The sequence below is a fragment of the Oncorhynchus mykiss genome, chromosome 26 (assembly GCF_057628025.1).
Source record: "Oncorhynchus mykiss isolate SJ-2025 chromosome 26, ASM5762802v1, whole genome shotgun sequence".
NCBI lineage: Eukaryota > Metazoa > Chordata > Actinopteri > Salmoniformes > Salmonidae > Oncorhynchus > Oncorhynchus mykiss.
Genome location: NC_143047.1, coordinates 36,588,528 through 36,610,602, shown reverse-complemented (window position 1 = coordinate 36,610,602; position 22,075 = coordinate 36,588,528). Strand labels below are relative to the sequence as shown.

The following is a 22,075-nucleotide window of genomic DNA, read 5'->3' as shown; positions in this document are numbered from 1 at the left end:
TCGCCTCCATTGGACTCTGGAGTAGTGTAAAGCTAGCCTCCATTGGACTCTGGAGTAGTGTAAAGCTCGCCTCCATTGGACTCTGGAGTAGTGTAAACACGTTCTCTGGAGGGATGAATCACGCTTCACTATTTAGCAGTCCGACGGACAAATCTGGGTTTGGTGGATGCCAGGAGAACACTACCTGCCCGAATGTGCCATGAAAGTTATTTAAGATACTCTTTAAGGTAAGATACTCTTCACAGGGTAAGGTCCCAGATATTTTCAAAAGATAGGCAGGGACTCCGGTGTAATGACTTTAGGGGAAAACTTGTTCCACCATTGGGGTGCCAGGACAGAGAAGAGCTTTGACTGGGCCAAGAGACCAGAGGTGGCTCGGGTTGGGATGTAGGGTTTGAGCATAGCCTAAGTAGGGGCAGTTCACCTTGCTGTTCCGTAGACAACCACCAGGATCTTGAAGATGATGCAAGCTTTGACTGGAAGTGGAGTGTGTGGAGGAGCAGGGTGACATGGGAGAACTTAGGAAGGTTGAACACCAGGTGGGCTGCGGCATTCTGGATAAGTTGCAGGGGTTTGCTAGAACAAGCGTGGAGCACAGCCAACAGAGAGATGCAGTAGTCTAGACGGGAGATGACAAGTGCCTGGATTAGGACCTGCACTATTTCATGTGTGAAAGGTGTTCCTCTACGGATATTGTAGAGCATGACCCTGCAGGAGTGAGTCACTGCTTTGATGTTTGCAGAGAACTACAGGGTGTTGTCCAGGGTCACGCCAAGGTTCTTTGTGCTCTGGGAGGGCGACACTGGAATTGTCAACCGTGATGAAGAGGTCTTGGAGCAGGCAGGCCGCCCCCAGAAGGAAAGGCTGCTCCTTCTTGTCAAGGTTGGACTTGAGGTGGTGGGCCGACATCCAAGCTGAGATATCTGACAGGTACGCAGAGATGTGTAGTTGAGTGTCATCAGCATAGCAATGATAGGAGAGACCATGTGAGGATATGACAGAGCCGAGTGACTTGTAATGAGAAAGAGGAGAGGGCCTAGAACCGAGCCCTGGGTGACACAAGTAGTGAAAGCACGTGATGCAGACACAGATCCTCTCCAGCCACCTGGTAGGAGCGACCGGCCAGATAGGATGCGATCCAAGGGTGAGCAGAGTCTGAGACGCCCAACCCTGAGAGGGTGGAGAGGAGGATCTGATGGTTCACAGTGTCTAAGGCAGCGGATAGTTGGCATGTCCTGACATACTCCCTACTTAGGCTTGTGCCTGTCACTCAACCAAATGGCAATCCTTTAACTCACTGTACTATTGGCTGATGTGTGTGTACTGTACTCTTAATCAGCAATTGCAAGGACTGACCATCCGTGAGATCCAAATTATAGTGTTAAATGTTTTGAGGCTATACAGTGTTTGTTTACAAATACATTGTTAACAATCAATGGAGTAAAGAAAAGCTTATATTTAGGGTTCTGATGGGGTGTGACAGTTGGAAACATTACAGTACCCATTGTTAGGTTCTAATTCTCTAATTGACACTATGAAACACTATGAAACACTATGAAACACTATGAAACACTATGAAAGCTTAAACCAATGTTATTCTTCCCAGAGGGTCAATACAGCTGCATTAAACAAAGAAAGCTGTCACGGTCGTTGTACGGAGGAGACCAAAGCGCAGCGTGATGTGAATACATCTTTTTAATGAAAGATGAAAAAACACAAAGTTCACTAAACAAAATAACAAGACGGCCGTGACCGCTATCAAAACTGAGTGCAAACATCACATAGACAATAACCCACGAAATACCCAAAGAAGATGGCTGCTTAAATATGGTTCCCAATTAGAGACAACGATAAATAGCTGCCTCTAATTGAGAACCAATCTAGGCAACCATAGACATACATAAACACATAGATAGTAAACGACCCCATAAACCTACAAAACCCCTAGACAGTACAAAAACACATACATCACCCATGTCACACCCTGACCCAACCAAAACAATAAAGAAAACAAAGAATACTAAGGTCAGGGCGTGACAACAGCTGCATTAAACAAAGACATTTTCACACAATCACTGATAATCAAAACCCTTTCTCCTAGGCTGAGTCTCCTCCTACACATCTGAACAAACGTTGTATCTTTACTGCTAGGCAGGACACTAAGTGATACGGGCCATAAACTTTTATTTCTTCCTTAACATGACCTGGTCTGACCTCTACCCCCTTCATCACTAATCCCTGGCTCTCTCCCCTTATCAATGCCTGTCACATGTGATTGCTTTCCCTACACTCAGTACATTCCAAGCTTAATTGCCCCCCACCATATACTTTTCTCCTACAGATAATCATTAACCTCTGGAGTAGCCCCTCAGCTATGGCACCCCTTATTTCTCTATTACAACTAATGATTAATAAGGATTTAAAGTTCATAAATACAAACCTATCACTATAATATATTAGAGTACCTATAATATATTAGAGTACCTATAGTTTATTAGAGTACCTATACTGTAGTATATTAGAGTACTTATAGTCAGACAGGTTGATGTATTCTTCAAAATCTCTGTCGAAAAATGTTGGTTAGCATCGAAAAATTGCTTTTGCCTTTCAGGGCGAGATGTATAGTATTATGGCATTCAAAGCTGAGACTCAACCTATATCCCGAGACTCAACCTATATCCTGAGACCCAACCTATATCCTGAGACCCAACCTATATCCTGAGACTCAACCTATATCATGAGACCCAACCTATATCCTGAGACTCAACCTATATCCTGAGACCCAACCTATATCCTGAGACTTAACCTATATCCTGAGACCCAACCTATATCCTGAGACTCAACCTATATCCTGAGACTCAACCTATATCCTGAGACCCAACCTATATCCTGAGACTTAACCTATATCCTGAGACCCAACCTATATCCTGAGACCCAACCTATATCCTGAGACTCAACCTATATCCTGAGACCCAACCTATATCCTGAGACCCAACCTATATCCTGAGACTCAACCTATATCCTGAGACCTAGCAAAAAACAAGCTCTGGAATACTATGTATTTTCATCACAAGGGTTTGGAATTTACAAAGAAAAAAAGTTACTTTTTTAATGTAAAATCAAATCAAATCCAAATGTATTGGTCACATACACATGGTTAGCAGATGTTATTGCGAGTGTAGCTAAATGCTTATGCTTCTAGTTCCGACAGTGCAGCAGTATTTAACATGTAATATCTAACAATTTTATAGCAAAACCAAATATCTAACAAATTCAATATCTAACAAAAAACAGAACCTAATACACACAATCTAGTAAAGGAATGGGATAAGAACATATAAATATAAAATGAATGGATGAGCAGTGACAGAGTGGCTAAGATGCAATAGATAGTATAGAATAGATTGTGTAGGAAACAGTATACAGTATGTACATATGAGATTAGTAATGTGAGATATGTAAACATTCTTAAAGTGTCATTATTAAAGTGACTAGAGTTCCATTTATTAAAGTGGCCAATGATATCAGGTCTGTAGGTAGGCAGCCACCTCTCTGTGCTAGTGATGGCTGTTTAACAATCTGATGGCCTTGAGATAGAAGCTGTTTTTCAATCTCTCTGTCCCAGCTGTGATGTACCTTTACTGACCTCTCCTTCTGGATGGAAGTGGGGTGAACAGACAGTGGCTCGGGGGGTTATTGCCCTTGATTATCTTTTTTGCCTTCCTGTGACATCGGGTGTTGTAGGTGTCCTGGAGGGCAGGTAGTTTGCCCCCGGTGATGCGTTGTGCAGACCGCACCACCCTCTGGAGAGCCCTGCGGTTGTGGCGGTGCAGTTTCCGTACCAGGCGGTGATACAGCCAACAGGATGCTCTCGATTGTGCACCTTCAAAAGTTTGTGAGGGTTTTTGGTGACAAGCCAAATATTTTCAGCCTCCTGAGGTTAAAGAGACGCTGTTGCGCCTTCTTCACCACATTGTCTGTGTGGGTGGGCCATTTCAGTTTGTCCGTGATGTGTACTCCGAGGAATATGGGAGCAAGATGTACATATAGGGAGAAACATAATACTGTACCACAAGAGAATGATACACTTAGAGTGCATTTGCCATTCTGGTAAAATGCATTGTCTATTGTATAGGACAGGAAACAAAGTAAGGCCATGAGAGCATAGGACAGCTGGACATACCAAGGTCAGAGGGACATACAAAGGAGGGGGTCGGCCAAATGACCAACTGATGGACTATAGACATAGGGCATATATTTTTAGGACATGAAGAGAAGAGACACATAGTCTACTAGTCCTAATAAGGACAAGCTAAACATAAGGGGCCCATAGGATAAGATGGGCATGTATTATTTTTGGGACATGAAGAGGTCCTGTCACCATTATAACTTGACTGAAAGCAGATATGGGCGTTATTGGGCGTGAACAAGTAGGAAGCACGGATTGAAAGATAATGGTGGCAGATGGACTGAGGGAAGTAACTTCATTTGCATGTGGGATGGACTCATATGTTGTGTGTGTATAAATCAGAGCCAGTGCTCTGGAAAAGGGTGTGTTCCGCGGACCATCTAGGCTTCTGATATGTTTGTATTAAAAGCCTATATTGAATTCACAAGTTCTTGTAAGTGTTATATTTTGTAACGATCCTCCACGACAGGAACTTAAAACTTTCCACCTTCTCCACTACTGTCCCGTCAATGTGGATAGGGGGGTGCTCACCTTTGCTGTTTCCTGAAGTCCACGATCATCTCTTTTATTTTACTGACATTGACTGAGAGGTTATTTTCCTGACACCACACTCCGAGGGCCCTCACCTCCTCCCTGTAGGCTGTATCGTCGTTGTTGATAATCTAGCCTACCACTGTTGGGTCGTCTGCAAACTTGATGATTGAGTTGGAGGCGAGCAAGGCCACCCAGTCGTGGGTGAACAGGGAGTACAGGAGGGGGCTGAGCACGCACCCTTGTGGGGCCCCAGTGTTGAGGATCAGTGGAGTGGAGATGTTGTTTCCTACCTTCACCACCTGGGGGCAGCCCGTCAGGAAGTCCAGGACCCAGTTGCAGGAAGTCCAAGACCCAGGAACTCAAGCTTAATGATAAGTTTGGAGTGTAGCGAAATGTATGTGTACTGTAGTGGCCATTAGGACTCAGGACTCAGTTGATAGTAAATATGATTTTCTTTACATTGCAGTAAACAGGGAGAGTAGGTAAAAACCATAGTTATCTCATCCTGCTGTCCACTACAGAGGACATGTTAACAAGCTCTTAAGCTCCTATTTAAAGTGTTTGATACTTTACAAAATATTACACTGCTCTGAAAACTCACCAACCTATTACTGAGATATGCATCTATTAGAAACTATTTGAGTAACAAACTCACAAAAAAATCTAATTACACAATCACACACACTTGGCATAAAATGTACTAATTGTGATGGTAATTGTGATGGTAATTGTGATGGTAGCCATTTTGAAGAACCAAAAAGAAAAAATGATGAAGGTGACACCCCCACGTGAAAATCCCAGAATGTCTTCTCAAAGCCACATCAGGTCCTAACACAGTGGCATGTATGACCTTCAGCGACACGGACCAAAAACAAATGTCCATTAGAGAGGACAACAAGGAAATGTTAGGTCTCAGGAGGATGTCAGGCCTAATGTCAGTTGGTTTAATTGTCAGTTGGCTTTGTTATTTTTGGAATCACAGAATGCCCCCTTAAAGGAAGATTCTTGCTTTTCTGGTGACAGAAAAGAAAAGTGCTCTAATAAGCCAGTGTTCACAGAATGTATGGATTTGTTGATAAAACACAACATTTTATGAGATTATGTTAACCAAAAGGCTGGAGAAAAGTCATAGAGACTCCATAGATACTGTACAGTTAAATCCCAGAAAACAGAATAGTGCCTCTACGTGGTTAATCTGAGGTATTGTACCTGGGCGGTGTTAATGGTATACATAGTAATTGGCTTGGCAGTGTTTTGGCCGTGGTAGGTGAAAGGTGACTGTGGCTCGATGACGTGGTGTACAGTGGCTTGAGGCTGATGGTGTCCTAACCTAATGGACACCAGACTGGTGATGCTGAAAGCCTTTGATTTGACTTTAATCAGAACTACACTGCCAAGTAGGGGCTGTTCCTCCGATTCCTTACAGGTGTGGCAATAGAGAATGACAGTATGAGCCATAATACCCATAAAACCTAGTGGTCAAACAGGGAAACTGTTCCAATCGTTTTTCCACCATCAATGTTTCCCATAGGAGATTTTAGAAACACATACGGGCTGCATTTCCTGTCGGCTCACCCTGGCATGGCGTTTTAATAACCATGTAAATCTCTCCAGGACAAGGTGCCTTATCAATATATCTGTCTGTAGTTACTCCCCCAAATTAAATGCCAATTAGCTGATAATATGGCTATCCTAAATTTCTAGTAATGCCATGATCTGGATGAGACTGCCAAATCGAGACAAAGGTAAGGATCTCTGTATCAATGATCTAATGTTAGCTAAATGTAGTTATGAATAATGAATGATGATGAGGACAATGTGTGGATGATGACTTCCTCCACCTCTTCAGACTGAATTACACATGAGGATAGGTTCAGTATAATGGGGTTGTACTGTTTGTTGGGTCCTAGCCAACAGATACTTGTACTTGGTGTAATTCAGTCAACTGAGGATAGGTTCAGTATAATGGGGTTGTACTGTTGGCATATAACTCTATGGGTAAAAACAGCATGCCACCAGGCAAAGACAGAACAGTTTCCAACATTGGTTGATAGTTTATTCTGTTTTCAACTAACATGAATTTAACTTGAAATGAACCCTTGACACCCTACATTAAAATGAGACCTAAACTGATTACATTGAAGAAACGTAGCAAATTCACCCAGCACAGCTATGGTGTGCTATGTTGATGCTCACCATAATTAGACATACATTATGTTGAAATAGAGATGTTACTAGTTGACCAGATCTTTTGCTCTGAGGAATGTCTGATAGCCAATGGTGATGAAACAGCTTTTGATTGGGAGGAGATTGCGACTTGATCCTTGCCTAATGAGTGTGGCAGAAGAAGGGGTCAGACTATTAGATTATCGTATCTCAGGCTGGCTGTGTAGTGGTAAGTGACAGGGATATACCTAGTGGGAAAGCAGTTGTGTAAATAATATTATACTATTCACCATATTTAAAAAGGTGTGTGAATGACATTACTGTAAAATAAATTGTGTAGCTGGGTAACTGAAGCCTCAGACTCTTATTTGACTTCTGTCATAGGGAGTTATACGTCTGACTTCCCAATTCGTCCACCAGCGGGCAGCCTCACGCTCATAGTTTTGTCCCATTGCTCAAGAATCTGGGCGCTATGGGGGATGAGGGTAGGCATAACATCCGCCTTGCAAAGTGGAATGTTACATGTTAGAGCCCCATATGGGGCGTTATAATTATTTGCTGTGAAAGCATGTTTTTTTCTGGGGTAACTACTCCCCAGCCCCTTTATTCATTTCATGTTGTGAAAATATTTTTGTTACCCTCTTTTGAATTTTATTCTCAGCAATCAATAAAATATCTTCACAGGACACCAATGGATTGCAAAGAAGATCATTTAAAACATTGAAAAAAGTTTTAGGATTGTTCTGGGTAACCTGGGTCAAACACACATAGTCATTTACATAAGGTGAGAACATTAAGCTCCTCCCCCCAGTCTGAGATGCCAAAGTTCCACTTATCCATCCCCTTAGTTAATTAGGAATCCTGGCCCTTCTCACGTGTTCAGGTTGAGTAGTTGTGTTAAGTGTGCATTCATAAAGAACCTGTCCAGTGCATTCAGACAGATCTTTAATATGTTATAACACATGAAATAGCTTCTCAATCCCCAACACCTTAAACTCCATTCAGAGCAGCACAAGAATCAGGACCACAAGTTATACCATTACAATGATTGTATTGTACTGTGTTTGGAAAAAAAGTATTGTATAATATACATACATACACTCCCCTACACCTCTAACTCTCTCACTCATCATTATTCACAATTAATTCATGATTATTCATAATCATGGTAGCATCCACATTAATGTATACCTGTTCAGAAACATATTATATTCTTATTTATGATAAAAGTGACTCCAAAATGACAATACAATATTTACCATTCATTTCTATTGGGCACAACATAATCTGAAACACAACCAAAACCAACTGCAAATGCATCCAACGAGTTTGTAGTCACAAGCTTGATGCAGTCATTGCGTGCTAGGAATATGGGACCAAATACTACATTTTGACAAAATGTAATACACTATAAGTGAATTTGTACAAATACTTATGACCTCTTCAAATGTGTCGACTAGATACTTAAGGTGCTTTCATTTTGAAAGTGTAAAACAGATACAGCGCTGTGAAAAAGTATTTGAAGGTGTAAAACAGATACAGAGCTGTGAAAAAGTATTTGAAAGTGTAAAACAGATACAGAGACGTGAAAAAGTATTTGAATGTGTAAAACAGATACAGAGCTGTGAAAAAGCATTTGAAAGTTTAAAACAGATACAGAGCTGTGAAAAAGTATTTGAAAGTGTAAAACAGATACAGAGCTGTGAAAAAGCATTTGAAAGTGTAAAACAGATACAGAGCTGTGAAAAAGTATTTGAAAGTGTAAAACAGATACAGAGCTGTGAAAAAGTATTTGAAAGTGTAAAACAGATACAGAGCTGTGAAAAAGTATTTGAAAGTGTAAAACAGATACAGAGCTGTGAAAAAGTATTTGAAAGTGTAAAACAGATACAGAGCTGTGAAAAAGCATTTGAAAGTGTAAAACAGATACAGAGCTGTGAAAAAGCATTTGAAAGTGTAAAACAGATACAGAGCTGTGAAAAAGCATTTGAAAGTGTAAAACAGATACAGAGCTGTAAAAAAGCATTTGAAAGTGTAAAACAGATACAGAGCTGTGAAAAAGTATTTGAAAGTGTAAAACAGATACAGAGCTGTGAAAAAAGTATTTGAAAGTGTAAAACAGATACAGAGCTGTGAAAAAGCATTTGAAAGTGTAAAACAGATACAGAGCTGTGAAAAAGCATTTGAAAGTGTAAAACAGATACAGAGCTGTGAAAAAGTATTTGAAAGTATAAAACAGATACAAAGCTGTGAAAAAGTATTTGAAAGTGTAAAACAGATACAGAGCTGTGAAAAAGTATTTGAAAGTGTAAAACAGATACAGAGCTGTGAAAAAGTATTTGAAAGTGTAAAACAGATACAGAGCTGTGAAAAAGTATTTGAAAGTGTAAAACAGATACAGAGCTGTGAAAAAGCATTTGAAAGTGTAAAACAGATACAGAGCTGTGAAAAAGCATTTGAAAGTGTAAAACAGATACAGAGCTGTGAAAAAGCATTTGAAAGTGTAAAACAGATACAGAGCTGTGAAAAAGCATTTGAAAGTGTAAAACAGATACAGAGCTGTGAAAAAGTATTTGAAAGTGTAAAACAGATACAGAGCTGTGAAAAAGCATTTGAAAGTGTAAAACAGATACAGAGCTGTGAAAAAGTATTTGAAAGTGTAAAACAGATACAGAGCTGTGAAAAAGCATTTGAAAGTGTAAAACAGATACAGAGCTGTGAAAAAGTATTTGAAAGTATAAAACAGATACAAAGCTGTGAAAAAGTATTTGAAAGTGTAAAACAGATACAGAGCTGTGAAAAAGTATTTGAAAGTGTAAAACAGATACAGAGCTGTGAAAAAGTATTTGAAAGTGTAAAACAGATACAGAGCTGTGAAAAAGTATTTGAAAGTGTAAAACAGATACAGAGCTGTGAAAAAGCATTTGAAAGTGTAAAACAGATACAGAGCTGTGAAAAAGCATTTGAAAGTGTAAAACAGATACAGAGCTGTGAAAAAGCATTTGAAAGTGTAAAACAGATACAGAGCTGTGAAAAAGCATTTGAAAGTGTAAAACAGATACAGAGCTGTGAAAAAGTATTTGAAAGTGTAAAACAGATACAGAGCTGTGAAAAAGCATTTGAAAGTGTAAAACAGATACAGAGCTGTGAAAAAGTATTTGAAAGTGTAAAACAGATACAGAGCTGTGAAAAAGTATTTGAAAGTGTAAAACAGATACAGAGCTGTGAAAAAGTATTTGAAAGTGTAAAACAGATACAGAGCTGTGAAAAAGTATTTGAAAGTGTAAAACAGATACAGAGCTGTGAAAAAGTATTTGAAAGTGTAAAACAGATACAGAGCTGTGAAAAAGTATTTGAAAGTATAAAACAGATACAGAGCTGTGAAAAAGTATTTTGAAAGTGTAAAACAGATACAGAGCTGTGAAAAAGTATTTGAAAGTATAAAACAGATACAGAGCTGTGAAAAAGTATTTGAAAGTATAAAACAGATACAGAGCTGTGAAAAAGTATTTTAAAGTATAAAACAGATACAGAGCTGTGAAAAAGTATTTTGAAAGTATAAAACAGATACAGAGCTGTGAAAAAGTATTTGAAAGTATAAAACAGATACAGAGCTGTGAAAAAGTATTTGAAAGTGTAAAACAGATACAGAGCTGTGAAAAAGTATTTGAAAATATAAAACAGATACAGAGCTGTGAAAAAGTATTTGAAAGTATAAAACAGATACAGAGCTGTGAAAAAGTATTTGAAAGTGTAAAACAGTCCATCTTTAATTATATGAGCTCCATCACAACCCTGTGACTCTCAGATCAATTCAGTGTCTATCAATGAATTCTCTGAGAGTCTTTACACATTGCAACTGAGATCCTTTATAGCAAAGACACACATAGCCAGACAGCATTGGCTATAAATTATCATTCAGCTTTGTCTATGTTCTTATCTCGCTCTTGGTACCACTCAGGACCAACAACAAAACCTCATCCACTAGCATATATCAAATACACCCCCTCCTGGACAAGATCACAGAGAGACAGTGACTGGCACACAGACATTGTGGAGCCAACTATCTGGTTCCCCATTTATCACACCATCCCTTCACATGGTTTAGGAATAGTTTACAGACACATTCACAGATAAGACTAACCAGAACTCGCATTTCTCTGGGCCCACGTAACTTTGCCCACAGAAAAGGGATAACTGCAAACAGTATTATCCAAAAGAAGACATTCTAATGACAAATATCTCACATAAGTATGCAATAAAATGAATAAAACATCTTATTTATAAATGTTACCTAAAGAATTCTGATTCTGCCACGACAAACCTCATACCAACGGTCAAGCATGATGGTGGTAGTGTGATCGTTTGGGGATGCTTTGCTGCCTCAGGAGTCAGGACCTGGACGACTTGCCTTAACAGAAGGTTTGTTTTACAGGTCGATCCAAAGCTTTCGCTTCAATTGCAGTGCCATAGACAGCCATGTAAAAACATGCTAACCATTTTGACTTTAGTATGACCACATACTAACATTTGGCACTTATTAAGAATTCAAAATCAAGAACAGATTTCAAGATTCTAAAATATTGAAGATTCAAAACTAAATTCAAAACATTTCTAAAGCATATTAAATATCAGTACTCCGTATTCAAAGATAATTTACCTGAAGTTCTTGTGAATTATCTTCCACCAACCATCTCTTATGACTCAATCGCCAGCAAAAACAGTTATCAAGTATTTAAATGGCTATTTGTGAAAAAAGGCACTATTTAAACAAAGTGTGACCAATTGAAATATCCAGGCTGCAACTCTGGAGATGATTTGTGAAATGGCTACATTCTCACTGTGTGTGGTCTCTGCTGTTATTTACAGTATTTGGCTGGTAAGCTTACTTGTTTCTACCATTTCATATATTGAAAACGTCCACGTGTACCTGGACATACTGTATATTGGGTATATGTTGTTGTTTGTTTTTACAATATGTAAGGTACCCAGCTAACACATAACATTCTGAGAACCATATGTTTGTTAGAGCTTGGTGAGAGCATGGTTGTCCTATGGTTATATTGCATGCAACCTTCCCTCAGGGTTCTGGGAATGCTGAAGGGATACCCTGGTTGCACATAATGTTCTGAGAACCATGTTTCTTGGGTGGGAATTTCAGTACTTCAGCATAACGTTTTCTGCAGGTTTTCTCAGGGTTCTATTTAAAGTCATGTTCTCAGAACATTAAGAAAGCATTAGTAACGTTCAAAGAATGTTATTTAACAACATATACATTATGTTCTCAGCGTCAACATATGCATTATGTTCTCAGCGTCAACATATACATTATGTTCTCAGCGTCAACATATACATTATGTTCTCAGCGTCAACATATACATTATGTTCTCAGCGTCAACATATACATTATGTTCTCAGCGTCAACATATACATTATGTTCTCAGCGTCAACATATGCATTATGTTCTCAGCGTCAACATATACATTATGTTCTCAGCGTCAACATATACATTATGTTCTCAGCGTCAACATATACATTATGTTCTCAGCGTCAACATATACATTATGTTCTCAGCGTCAACATATACATTATGTTCTCAGCGTCAACATATACATTATGTTCTCAGCGTCAACATATACATTATGTTCTCAGCGTCAACATATACATTATGTTCTCAGCGTCAACATATACATTATGTTCTCAGCGTCAACATATACATTATGTTCTCAGCGTCAACATATACATTATGTTCTCAGCGTCAACATATACATTATGTTCTCAGCGTCAACATATACATTATGTTCTCAGCGTCAACATATACATTATGTTCTCAGCGTCAACATATACATTATGTTCTCAGCGTCAACATATACATTATGTTCTCAGCGTCAACATATGCATTATGTTCTCAGCGTCAACATATGCATTATGTTCTCAGCGTCAACATATACATTATGTTCTCAGCGTCAACATATACATTATGTTCTCAGCGTCAACATATACATTATGTTCTCAGCGTCAACATATACATTATGTTCTCAGCGTCAACATATACATTATGTTCTCAGCGTCAACATATACATTATGTTCTCAGCGTCAACATATACATTATGTTCTCAGCGTCAACATATACATTATGTTCTCAGCGTCAACATATACATTATGTTCTCAGCGTCAACATATGCATTATGTTCTCAGCGTCAACATATGCATTATGTTCTCAGCGTCAACATATACATTATGTTCTCAGCGTCAACATATACATTATGTTCTCAGCGTCAACATATACATTATGTTCTCAGCGTCAACATATACATTATGTTCTCAGCGTCAACATATACATTATGTTCTCAGCGTCAACATATACATTATGTTCTCAGCGTCAACATATACATTATGTTCTCAGCGTCAACATATACATTATGTTCTCAGCGTCAACATATACATTATGTTCTCAGCGTCAACATATACATTATGTTCTCAGCGTCAACATATACATTATGTTCTCAGCGTCAACATATACATTATGTTCTCAGCGTCAACATATACATTATGTTCTCAGCGTCAACATATACATTATGTTCTCAGCGTCAACATATACATTATGTTCTCAGCGTCAACATATACATTATGTTCTCAGCGTCAACATATACATTATGTTCTCAGCGTCAACATATACATTATGTTCTCAGCGTCAACATATACATTATGTTCTCAGCGTCAACATATACATTATGTTCTCAGCGTCAACATATACATTATGTTCTCAGCGTCAACATATACATTATGTTCTCAGCGTCAACATATACATTATGTTCTCAGCGTCAACATATACATTATGTTCTCAGCGTCAACATATACATTATGTTCTCAGCGTCAACATATACATTATGTTCTCAGCGTCAACATATACATTATGTTCTCAGCGTCAACATATACATTATGTTCTCAGCGTCAACATATACATTATGTTCTCAGCGTCAACATATACATTATGTTCTCAGCGTCAACATATACATTATGTTCTCAGCGTCAACATATACATTATGTTCTCAGCGTCCACATATACATTATGTTCTCAGCGTCAACATATGCATTATGTTCTCAGCGTCAACATATACATTATGTTCTCAGCGTCAACATATACATTATGTTCTCAGCGTCAACATATACATTATGTTCTCAGCGTCAACATATGCATTATGTTCTCAGCGTCAACATATACATTATGTTCTCAGCGTCAACATATACATTATGTTCTCAGCGTCAACATATACATTATGTTCTCAGCGTCAACATATACATTATGTTCTCAGCGTCAACATATACATTATGTTCTCAGCGTCAACATATACATTATGTTCTCAGCGTCTAGCCTCTATCTTGTTAAGTGTGTTCAGGTGTGTTGGCTGGGCCCACTAATTGGCCACACCTGAACTTAATGAGTGATTGTTTTCTTTGAAATGGGGGTCTGTTTGAATAGACTAATTTGAACTGCTTTGTATGAGTAAAGAAAAACAAGGCATGATTAGCGCCATCCTTGTGGCGCAGTGGAATAATTCCATGAATAGAGAACAGAAGATCATAGGTTTGAATCTTACTGACACCGTGCCACAATAAAAAATGAATGTGTTTATATGATTCGTGTCTAAGAAGATGAATTTCTATGTGTCCTACCTGTGCTTGAGTTCAAAACTGCTTAAGCTAGCAGCGTTATTAAAAGTCTTATTGAAACATGTTCTCAGAACATTATTTAATCATCTTCAAATAAACTATCATTTATGGTTCTCAGAACGTTAATAAAACCTCCCAGGAAAACTTTTAGTGAACCATAGTCAAATGTTCTCAGAACCTCCCTTCAACCTAAAAATGAACGTCCCTGAACAGGATACATTTTTATTTCCATTCTCAGAACATTTAAAAAATATTCAGTTGTACCGGTCAGGAAACATATGGCTTCGTTCCCAGAACCAATGGGAAACCAAAAACATATGTTCCCACAACTTCCAAGGAACCAAAAGTGCTAGCTGGGTATGTACTACAGTATCAACACTTATCTTAATGTTATAAAAAAATTATTGCATTTATTTTGATATTGGCATATACACAGAGTGTACAAAACATTAAGGACACCTTCTCTTTCCATGACATAGAAATCCACTTCAATCAGTGTAGATGAAGGGGAGGAGACAGGTTAAAGAAGGATTGTTAACCCTTGAGACAACTGAGACAAGAAATGTGTGTGCCATTCAGAGGGTGAATGGGCAAGACAAAAGTTTTAAGTGCCTTTGAACAGGATATTGTAGTAGGTGTCAGGCACACCGGTTTGTGTCAAGAACTGCAACGCTGCAGGGGTTTTCACACTCAACAGTTTCCCTTGTGTGTCAAGAATGGTCCACCAACTGAAAGGACATCCAGCCAACTTGGGAAGCATTGGAGTCAACATGGGCCAGCACTGCTGTGGAACGCTTTCGACACCTTGCAGAGCATGTCCCGACAAATTGAATGGGAGAATCTCAAATGCATACTCTTCGTGTCCTCTCTCCTCACCTCCTTCTCAAAACCCATTGTAGGAGAAGGCCATTGTAGGAGAAGGTCTCAATCAAATAAGTCCTGAGGCGATGTATGCTAATGACTCAATTGTGAATTTCTGCTGTCTGTAAAGAAATGGGCTGTAGGTTGATTCTGCTGCTACAATTGGATATCATGCAGGATGCTCTAACCTAATGTAGCAGGTGCAAAAAGATGCCTGAGCGAAGTCCCCACATCCGTTTTTCAGGGGAAATGGAAGTTGAAAATACTGTATCCATGAAAACTGGAAACATCCGCTTTCTTCTGACTCCTCGGAGAGTGAGTATGCTGGGAATAATTGAAATCCATACACAATCCTCAAATATCCAAGGATTTGGCAACGTCATTAATTTCCTAAATCTAGCAAATCCCCATTTTGAGAGATACTGACTTTATGATCATCCTATTGTTATCCTATTATGGGAGTAGAGTCGATGATAATGAATACAGGCCGTTTTCAACCAGAGAAGTTGTTGTTTTGGTTCGGATCCTCTTTAATAGAGAGAACCAATGTCTTCCTCCCTGTCTGACATTTTAGTTCATTGTTTTGGACCCTGGAGTTTTCTGTCACTCAGGTGCTGGTGGACCCAGTAACTGGGGTTGATATCCAGGCATATGAGTTTTTGTACCCAGGGGTCTCTCTTTGCCCCCTCCACAAACTCCTCCAGAGTTATCTGACCTGGAACCAAAGACAACATTATTCATATAACATATTATTCTACCTAATGTGTATCCACTCTGTCATTATACTGTATCATCAAGAATTAGTTAAAGGCGATAGCTCATTCCAAATTTTTCAGATCTCACAAGTAGTCACAATTCATCCACTTCCCACGCCATCGGTTGAGTAGATCAAGCCATACATGGGTCATTATTTTAATAGTGTCTCACTATGTCATTATTTCTGACATATCTGACCATCCTGCTTCAGTAACAGCTAAAGTCCGTCACAATACACAAATAAGTGCTCCAGTACTCACCGTCATCATTCTCGTCAACTTTCTGGAAGATACGGTCACAAACCTCTTCAGGTGTAAGGTGGATTTGGCCTGCCTCGTCACTGACAGAACCTTTCTTTATCTTGTAGATGATCTACAGACATCACAAACAGGAGTGTTACATCAATCAACTGTTATAGTTACGTTTTGCAGACATTGGTTCCTCAAAGGGTTTGAGAGATTTCCTACCCTTCCACATGTGTGCATTTTAAATCATTAGGTTAGTACGGCTGGAGAAAGTTCCTACCATATTCTTTACACCAATTCGATGCTTTTAAATCCATAAGGGGGTATATACGAGTACACACTTTGGGGGAACAGTAGAGCATCGGACTACAGCCTTCAAGTCCAAGCGCAGGGTTTCTCAACTTCGATCATGAACAGCCACTGTCCACACAGCTTTTCAATTAACCGATAAATTACTTAGATTAAGAAGCCTGAATGAAATGGCCCAAATGTAATTCATTTGAATTATTCTAACTAGAGTACTTCCAATACTGCCAATACAGTAACTATGCCAACAGTGAATCTGAGAAAAATGGTTTTAAAGTATTTTTGTTAGCCATCCCAATAGGTTGTAGGTAAATAAATGATAATGCAATGACGTATCATCTTATTATGAAGTAATGTTTATGCATATCAACCATGAACACTGATTTGATCTATGACCCCTAAAATGCAAATACTGCACTCTGCCTTTGTATGACCTTAACTATATGGGTAATGCAAGGGCAAAGTGCAGTATCTACAATATAAATGTGTTTATTCAACTTAGTTGTTGTTTTTCTGTTTGATAAATAGCTGATTCTCAGAGGCTTTGAGTTTAGTGGTTACCCAAGCAGATATACACTGCTTAGCGTCTAATTGATAATGAGCTATAGTGTGCTGTAGAACACATTCCTACCAGGAGCCATGTTGAGAAACACTGGCTTAGAATGTTACTATAGGTCGCACTTCGGCCCGAACCCTTACCCTTATAATTATTCTCAGCTCGTGCCTGTCCAGTCGCCCATTGTCATCGTTGTCAAACACCTTGAAAGACCACTTGAGTTTATCCTCGAGCCGTCCTCGAAGCACAAGGTTTAGCGCAGCAACATACTCTATAAACTCCATGGTGTTGTCCTGTAATAGGGACAGACAAACGATCATGATCAACTACAGCCTCAATAAAAATCCTTATGTGTTCTCCAAGTAAGAAATGCATAACATCCCTGACAGTGGGGCACATGTAAAACAAAAGGTACACCATGGGATCATTGTGGATTGTGATAATATGGGGAAAGAGACCTGGGTCAAATATGTCTTTTCAGGTAGTCTATTATTCATCCAGAGAGTTGTGGACCTTTTTAGACTTCTGCATCGAGCCAATTTCCAACTTTCTCCTCAATTGTTACATTGGTGGTAACTGTGGGATAGCTTAACTGGCCTACAGCATTGTCTTGGGCCTTTGTTGGAAGTGTGGCCCTATTTCCATTTGGGTCTTTCCATGTCAATTCAGCAGGCCGTAACACCCACTCAGATTCTTCTGAAGTCGTTTCTGTAGTTAAAAACAGATACTATTAGCATTCCTGCAACATCATTTAAAAAATATATAATTTGATTTGTGAGAAATTAAGCTAATTGATTGCACCTAAATTGGACATTTTAATTTATAGGATTCATAGAATATTCTACACATATAGTACCTAAGATACAATTTGGACCTTAACTTTTTTCTAACAAGGAGTAAGACGTGAGGAATCCAAAGAAATGTCAAAAAGCCACCCACAGCCCTACACGCCAATCCCACTCCAACACCGAGTTTATAGTATCAGTTCTCTATGTCTGATAAGTAGTATGGAGCTGCTGCTCTGAGTATTATTTCTTCATCATATGTAATGTATTCTCAGTGAATTTTATTGTTTTTTTTCCCCATTCAGAGAAATTAGTAATGGAAATTGTTAGGTTTTTATCCCATCCTACATCCTGATATTACCAGGTTCTGAACACTAGGGGGAAAAAATATGTTGTATTGTCACATACACTAGATAGGTGCAGTGAAATGTGTTGTTTTACAGGGTCAGCCATAGTAGTACAGTGCCCCTGGAGCAAATTAGCATTAAGTGCCTTGCTCAAGGGCACTTCAACAGATTTTTCACCTTGTCGGCTCGGTATTCAAACCAGCTAATCCAATGCAAGTCAATGGTACCTATTAGCATTTTTGCACTTCATATCCATATAATCTATAAGTAACACCATTGAGTTAACATAAAAATGTAATTAATAGCCCAGGTGTTTATTTAATTAAATTCCTGAACTCAACAGGTGCTTATTAGAGACAGGCTTCTATTTAAGCCAGGTGTCTATTTCTTTAATGCACACAGCTTTTGCTCATTTGCTACTTGTCAGACATAGAGAACTGATAATATACTCATTGTTGGGGTGGGATTGGTGTGGGGTGTGGGGGGGGGTCCATTGGTGGCTTTTGATGTCTAAGTCATTGTTAGAAAAACAATGGTCAAATGTGGATGTTAGGTACTACATTTAAAGAATACAAAAACTATTCCAGAACAACCTGAGAAGGTTGCTGTTGAAATCCTCTTTCTTGTCCTTTTTGAGGTGGAACGACTAATTTGGCTTTACACTCTGGCCCACTTTATGGAAAGAAGGGTATTATGGCCATCTAACTTTAGGCTATTTAATTAAGCATACGGCCAAATGAAGCATGATAGTGTACAGACAAATAGCTTAGCCTACACGTGGAAAGAGCACACATTTTGGGAAACCCATATTCTAGAAAACAATATTAATAATAGTATTGTCCTAAAATTGTATGAATCTATATTCATGAATTAAATGGGAAGTTTAAAACACTTGAGTTGAGGGGAAGGGGTCTATGATAACTTTAGGCCTACACCAATACAACATGTTTTTTTTACAGTATGTACATACATAATTTACAGTAAATGCAAATGCAGTTGACCCAGGTCTGCTGGTTTGTATTCAGAATCTTACCCCATTCATATCAAACGCACTGAATATGCCCTCCATGTATTGCGATTCTGGCGAATTATCGTTTTGAACCCCAAACATCCTTTTGAACTCGTGCAAGTGCAACGAACCGCTGGGGCACTCATTGATGAACCTCCTGTAGAGGTCTTGAATTGTCGATACTTCCAACTCTTCTTCGCTGGTTGACTGAGCTTGCTGATTTTGACCCATTGTAAATCCGAGTGAAAAAGGTCAAAGTGTGAAAAAGACAACGCGTAAATTTAAATCCAGCTGTGGGCTAGTCTCCGATATGGCTGTGTGCAATAGCCTGGGGACACCGTTACCTCCGAGGTTCATAAAATTCGTAAACCTTTAAGAATTCGACCTCGTATCTTCTCTCTGCTCCCTGCATCGTTGCCTTTGATGGTTGTGCGTGGAAATAGGTCAGACAACATAGGCTACATCATGTGGGATATACATACGTTAACCCCAGGAGGCGAATTTATTTTTAGCAAGACTTGTCCTATATCGGCATTTAGTAATCTGCAGACCTGATCCAATTGAACGATGTCATTTGTAGACCTACAAGGCTACAGTGTGCCAAATAGAGAGTATATGTCCTATAACTTTTGTGACTCAACTCGTTTTATTGTGTTAATATATTATAAAACACTTTCACAATTGCATTTATGTTATAAAACCTTTTCACACCTGGAATGGAGGTTGGTCAGGCCATGGGCAAATGATCACCCATCACTATCTGAGGATTAATAAATACATTTTCACTGAACAGCCACTTCTGAAGTCAAAATAGTATGTGTACAGAGATCAGAACAGGTAAAATATAGGTAACATATCCAATAGTAGGTTGGAAATGGGTTCAGAGTGTTACTGGATATAACAGAAGTTAGGTGTTTAAATAGAGAGGTCCGGTGGAATTGGAAAGGCTCTGGTGTAAGGTTTGGGCTTGTTACTTCCAGATGACCCATGTTGGGGAATACCTTAAGGTTGGCTGTGGGTCAACGAAGGATTAACTGCACACGCTGGCCTGTCACGAGAGACTAGACCCAGGACAGCTTGATTGTATTCACTCTTAGAAAAAAGGGTTTCGGATAGGGTTCTTCGGCTGTCCCTGTAGGGAAACTATTTTTGGTTCCAGGTAGAACCCTTTCACCCAAGAAGGAACCCCTAACATTTGCTTTTCAATGAAGAACTCCTTGGTGAAAAGGAACCAGAAAAAGATGTCCCCTACAGAGACAACCAAATAACCCTTTATGGTTCAAGGGAGCACCTTTTTTCTAAGTTAGTACCTTAGATTGAGATTCTGTCAATGAATCGCTTTTAACTCCAGTCACCCATACCTGACCTATTGTTTTCAGCATCTCAGTCTACCTTTTGCATTTTTATAAGTTGATAAAGATAAGAGATATCGTTAAAGGTCAGGTATGGGCTAAGAGTGTTACGGGATATTACACAAGTTTAAGTTGATTGGCTCTGGTGTAAGCTTCTTCAACATGACCCATGTGGGGGAAAACCTTGATGTTGGCTATCGGTCAAAGGAGGATTTATATGAAACAGGAAATTACATTGACATTTTATTCATTTCACAGACTCTCTTATCCAGAGCGACTTACAAATAGTGCATTCATCTTAAGATAGCTAGGTGAGACAACAACATATCACTACCGTAGCAGGTACATTTTCCCTCAATAAAGTAGTTATCAGCAAAGTCAGTGCTAGTAGGAAAAGTGAATTTATTATTATTATATGGGGGAGGTGCATGATTCAGTGGGATTATTCAATGTGAGATGATTCAGTGGGAATATTCAATGTGAGATGATTCAGTGAGATGATTCAGTTGAGGTGTTGTATGAGAATCGATTCACCCTGATAAGGATTCATTAAACAAGTCATATATTAAATAGAGAAGTCAGGTAGAAGTTGAGTAGCTCTGGTGCAAGCATCAGGTTAGAGTAACTCCCTTCAGAAGACCCTTGTTGAGGAATACCTTGAGGTTGGCTGTGGGTCAACGAAGGATTAATCTGCAAAGATGAATCAGTTATGCCTACAGTCTTAGAAAAAATGGTTCCAAGGGGGTTCTTTGTGGAGGGATAGGGTTCTACCAAGAACAGTTTTTATCTGAAGAACCCTTTCTGAAAGACAAGCGTTCTATGTAAGACACAGGTTTCTACCTAAAACCTTTAACATTATAAAGAACAGTTTTTATCTGTAGAACCCTTTCTGAAAGACAAGCGTTCTATGTAAGACACAGGTTTCTGTGATGATTCTTTGGAAGCAAAGAATGCTTTTTCAGATGGCAAGAAGGGTTCTTTGGAAGGCAATAAGGGTTCTACATAGAACCACATTTCCCAGTTTGTTCTTTTACATGGTGATATTCAGAATGGTTTGTTATAATATCTGTGTTTTTGGATGCACATTGATTGGTTGATTAATTTTCTGCTACACAAAGATTTGTTTTAAATAATTATAAACTAATCCAATCTGTTAGTAGTTATTCGACTTATTGCGCCCGTTACTGGGATGGTCGTTCCAGATTAGGTGATTAAGGTAGTCTCAGCATTCAAGTCATTCAGATTGCAGGTTGTGGGTGCTAAAACAAATGAAAATACATGTGTTGGATATCCTA

The 22,075-nt window shown here is 38.9% G+C and overlaps 1 protein-coding gene and 1 pseudogene across 1 annotated transcript; both read right to left on the bottom strand.

Moving 5' to 3' along the window:
- Positions 1 to 264: 264 nt before the first annotated feature.
- On the bottom strand, positions 265 to 1,505 carry LOC118944427 (uncharacterized; annotated as a pseudogene).
- A 14,411-nt stretch (positions 1,506 to 15,916) lies between these two features.
- LOC110506923 (guanylyl cyclase-activating protein 2-like) lies at positions 15,917 to 19,662 on the bottom strand (the record flags this gene model as incomplete). Its single annotated transcript, XM_090221984.1, has 4 exons — positions 15,917 to 16,139; positions 16,441 to 16,552; positions 17,431 to 17,580; positions 19,453 to 19,662. Coding segments are annotated over 4 exons (612 nt in total), but the record flags the coding sequence as incomplete, so codon positions are not given.
- Positions 19,663 to 22,075: the final 2,413 nt, after the last annotated feature.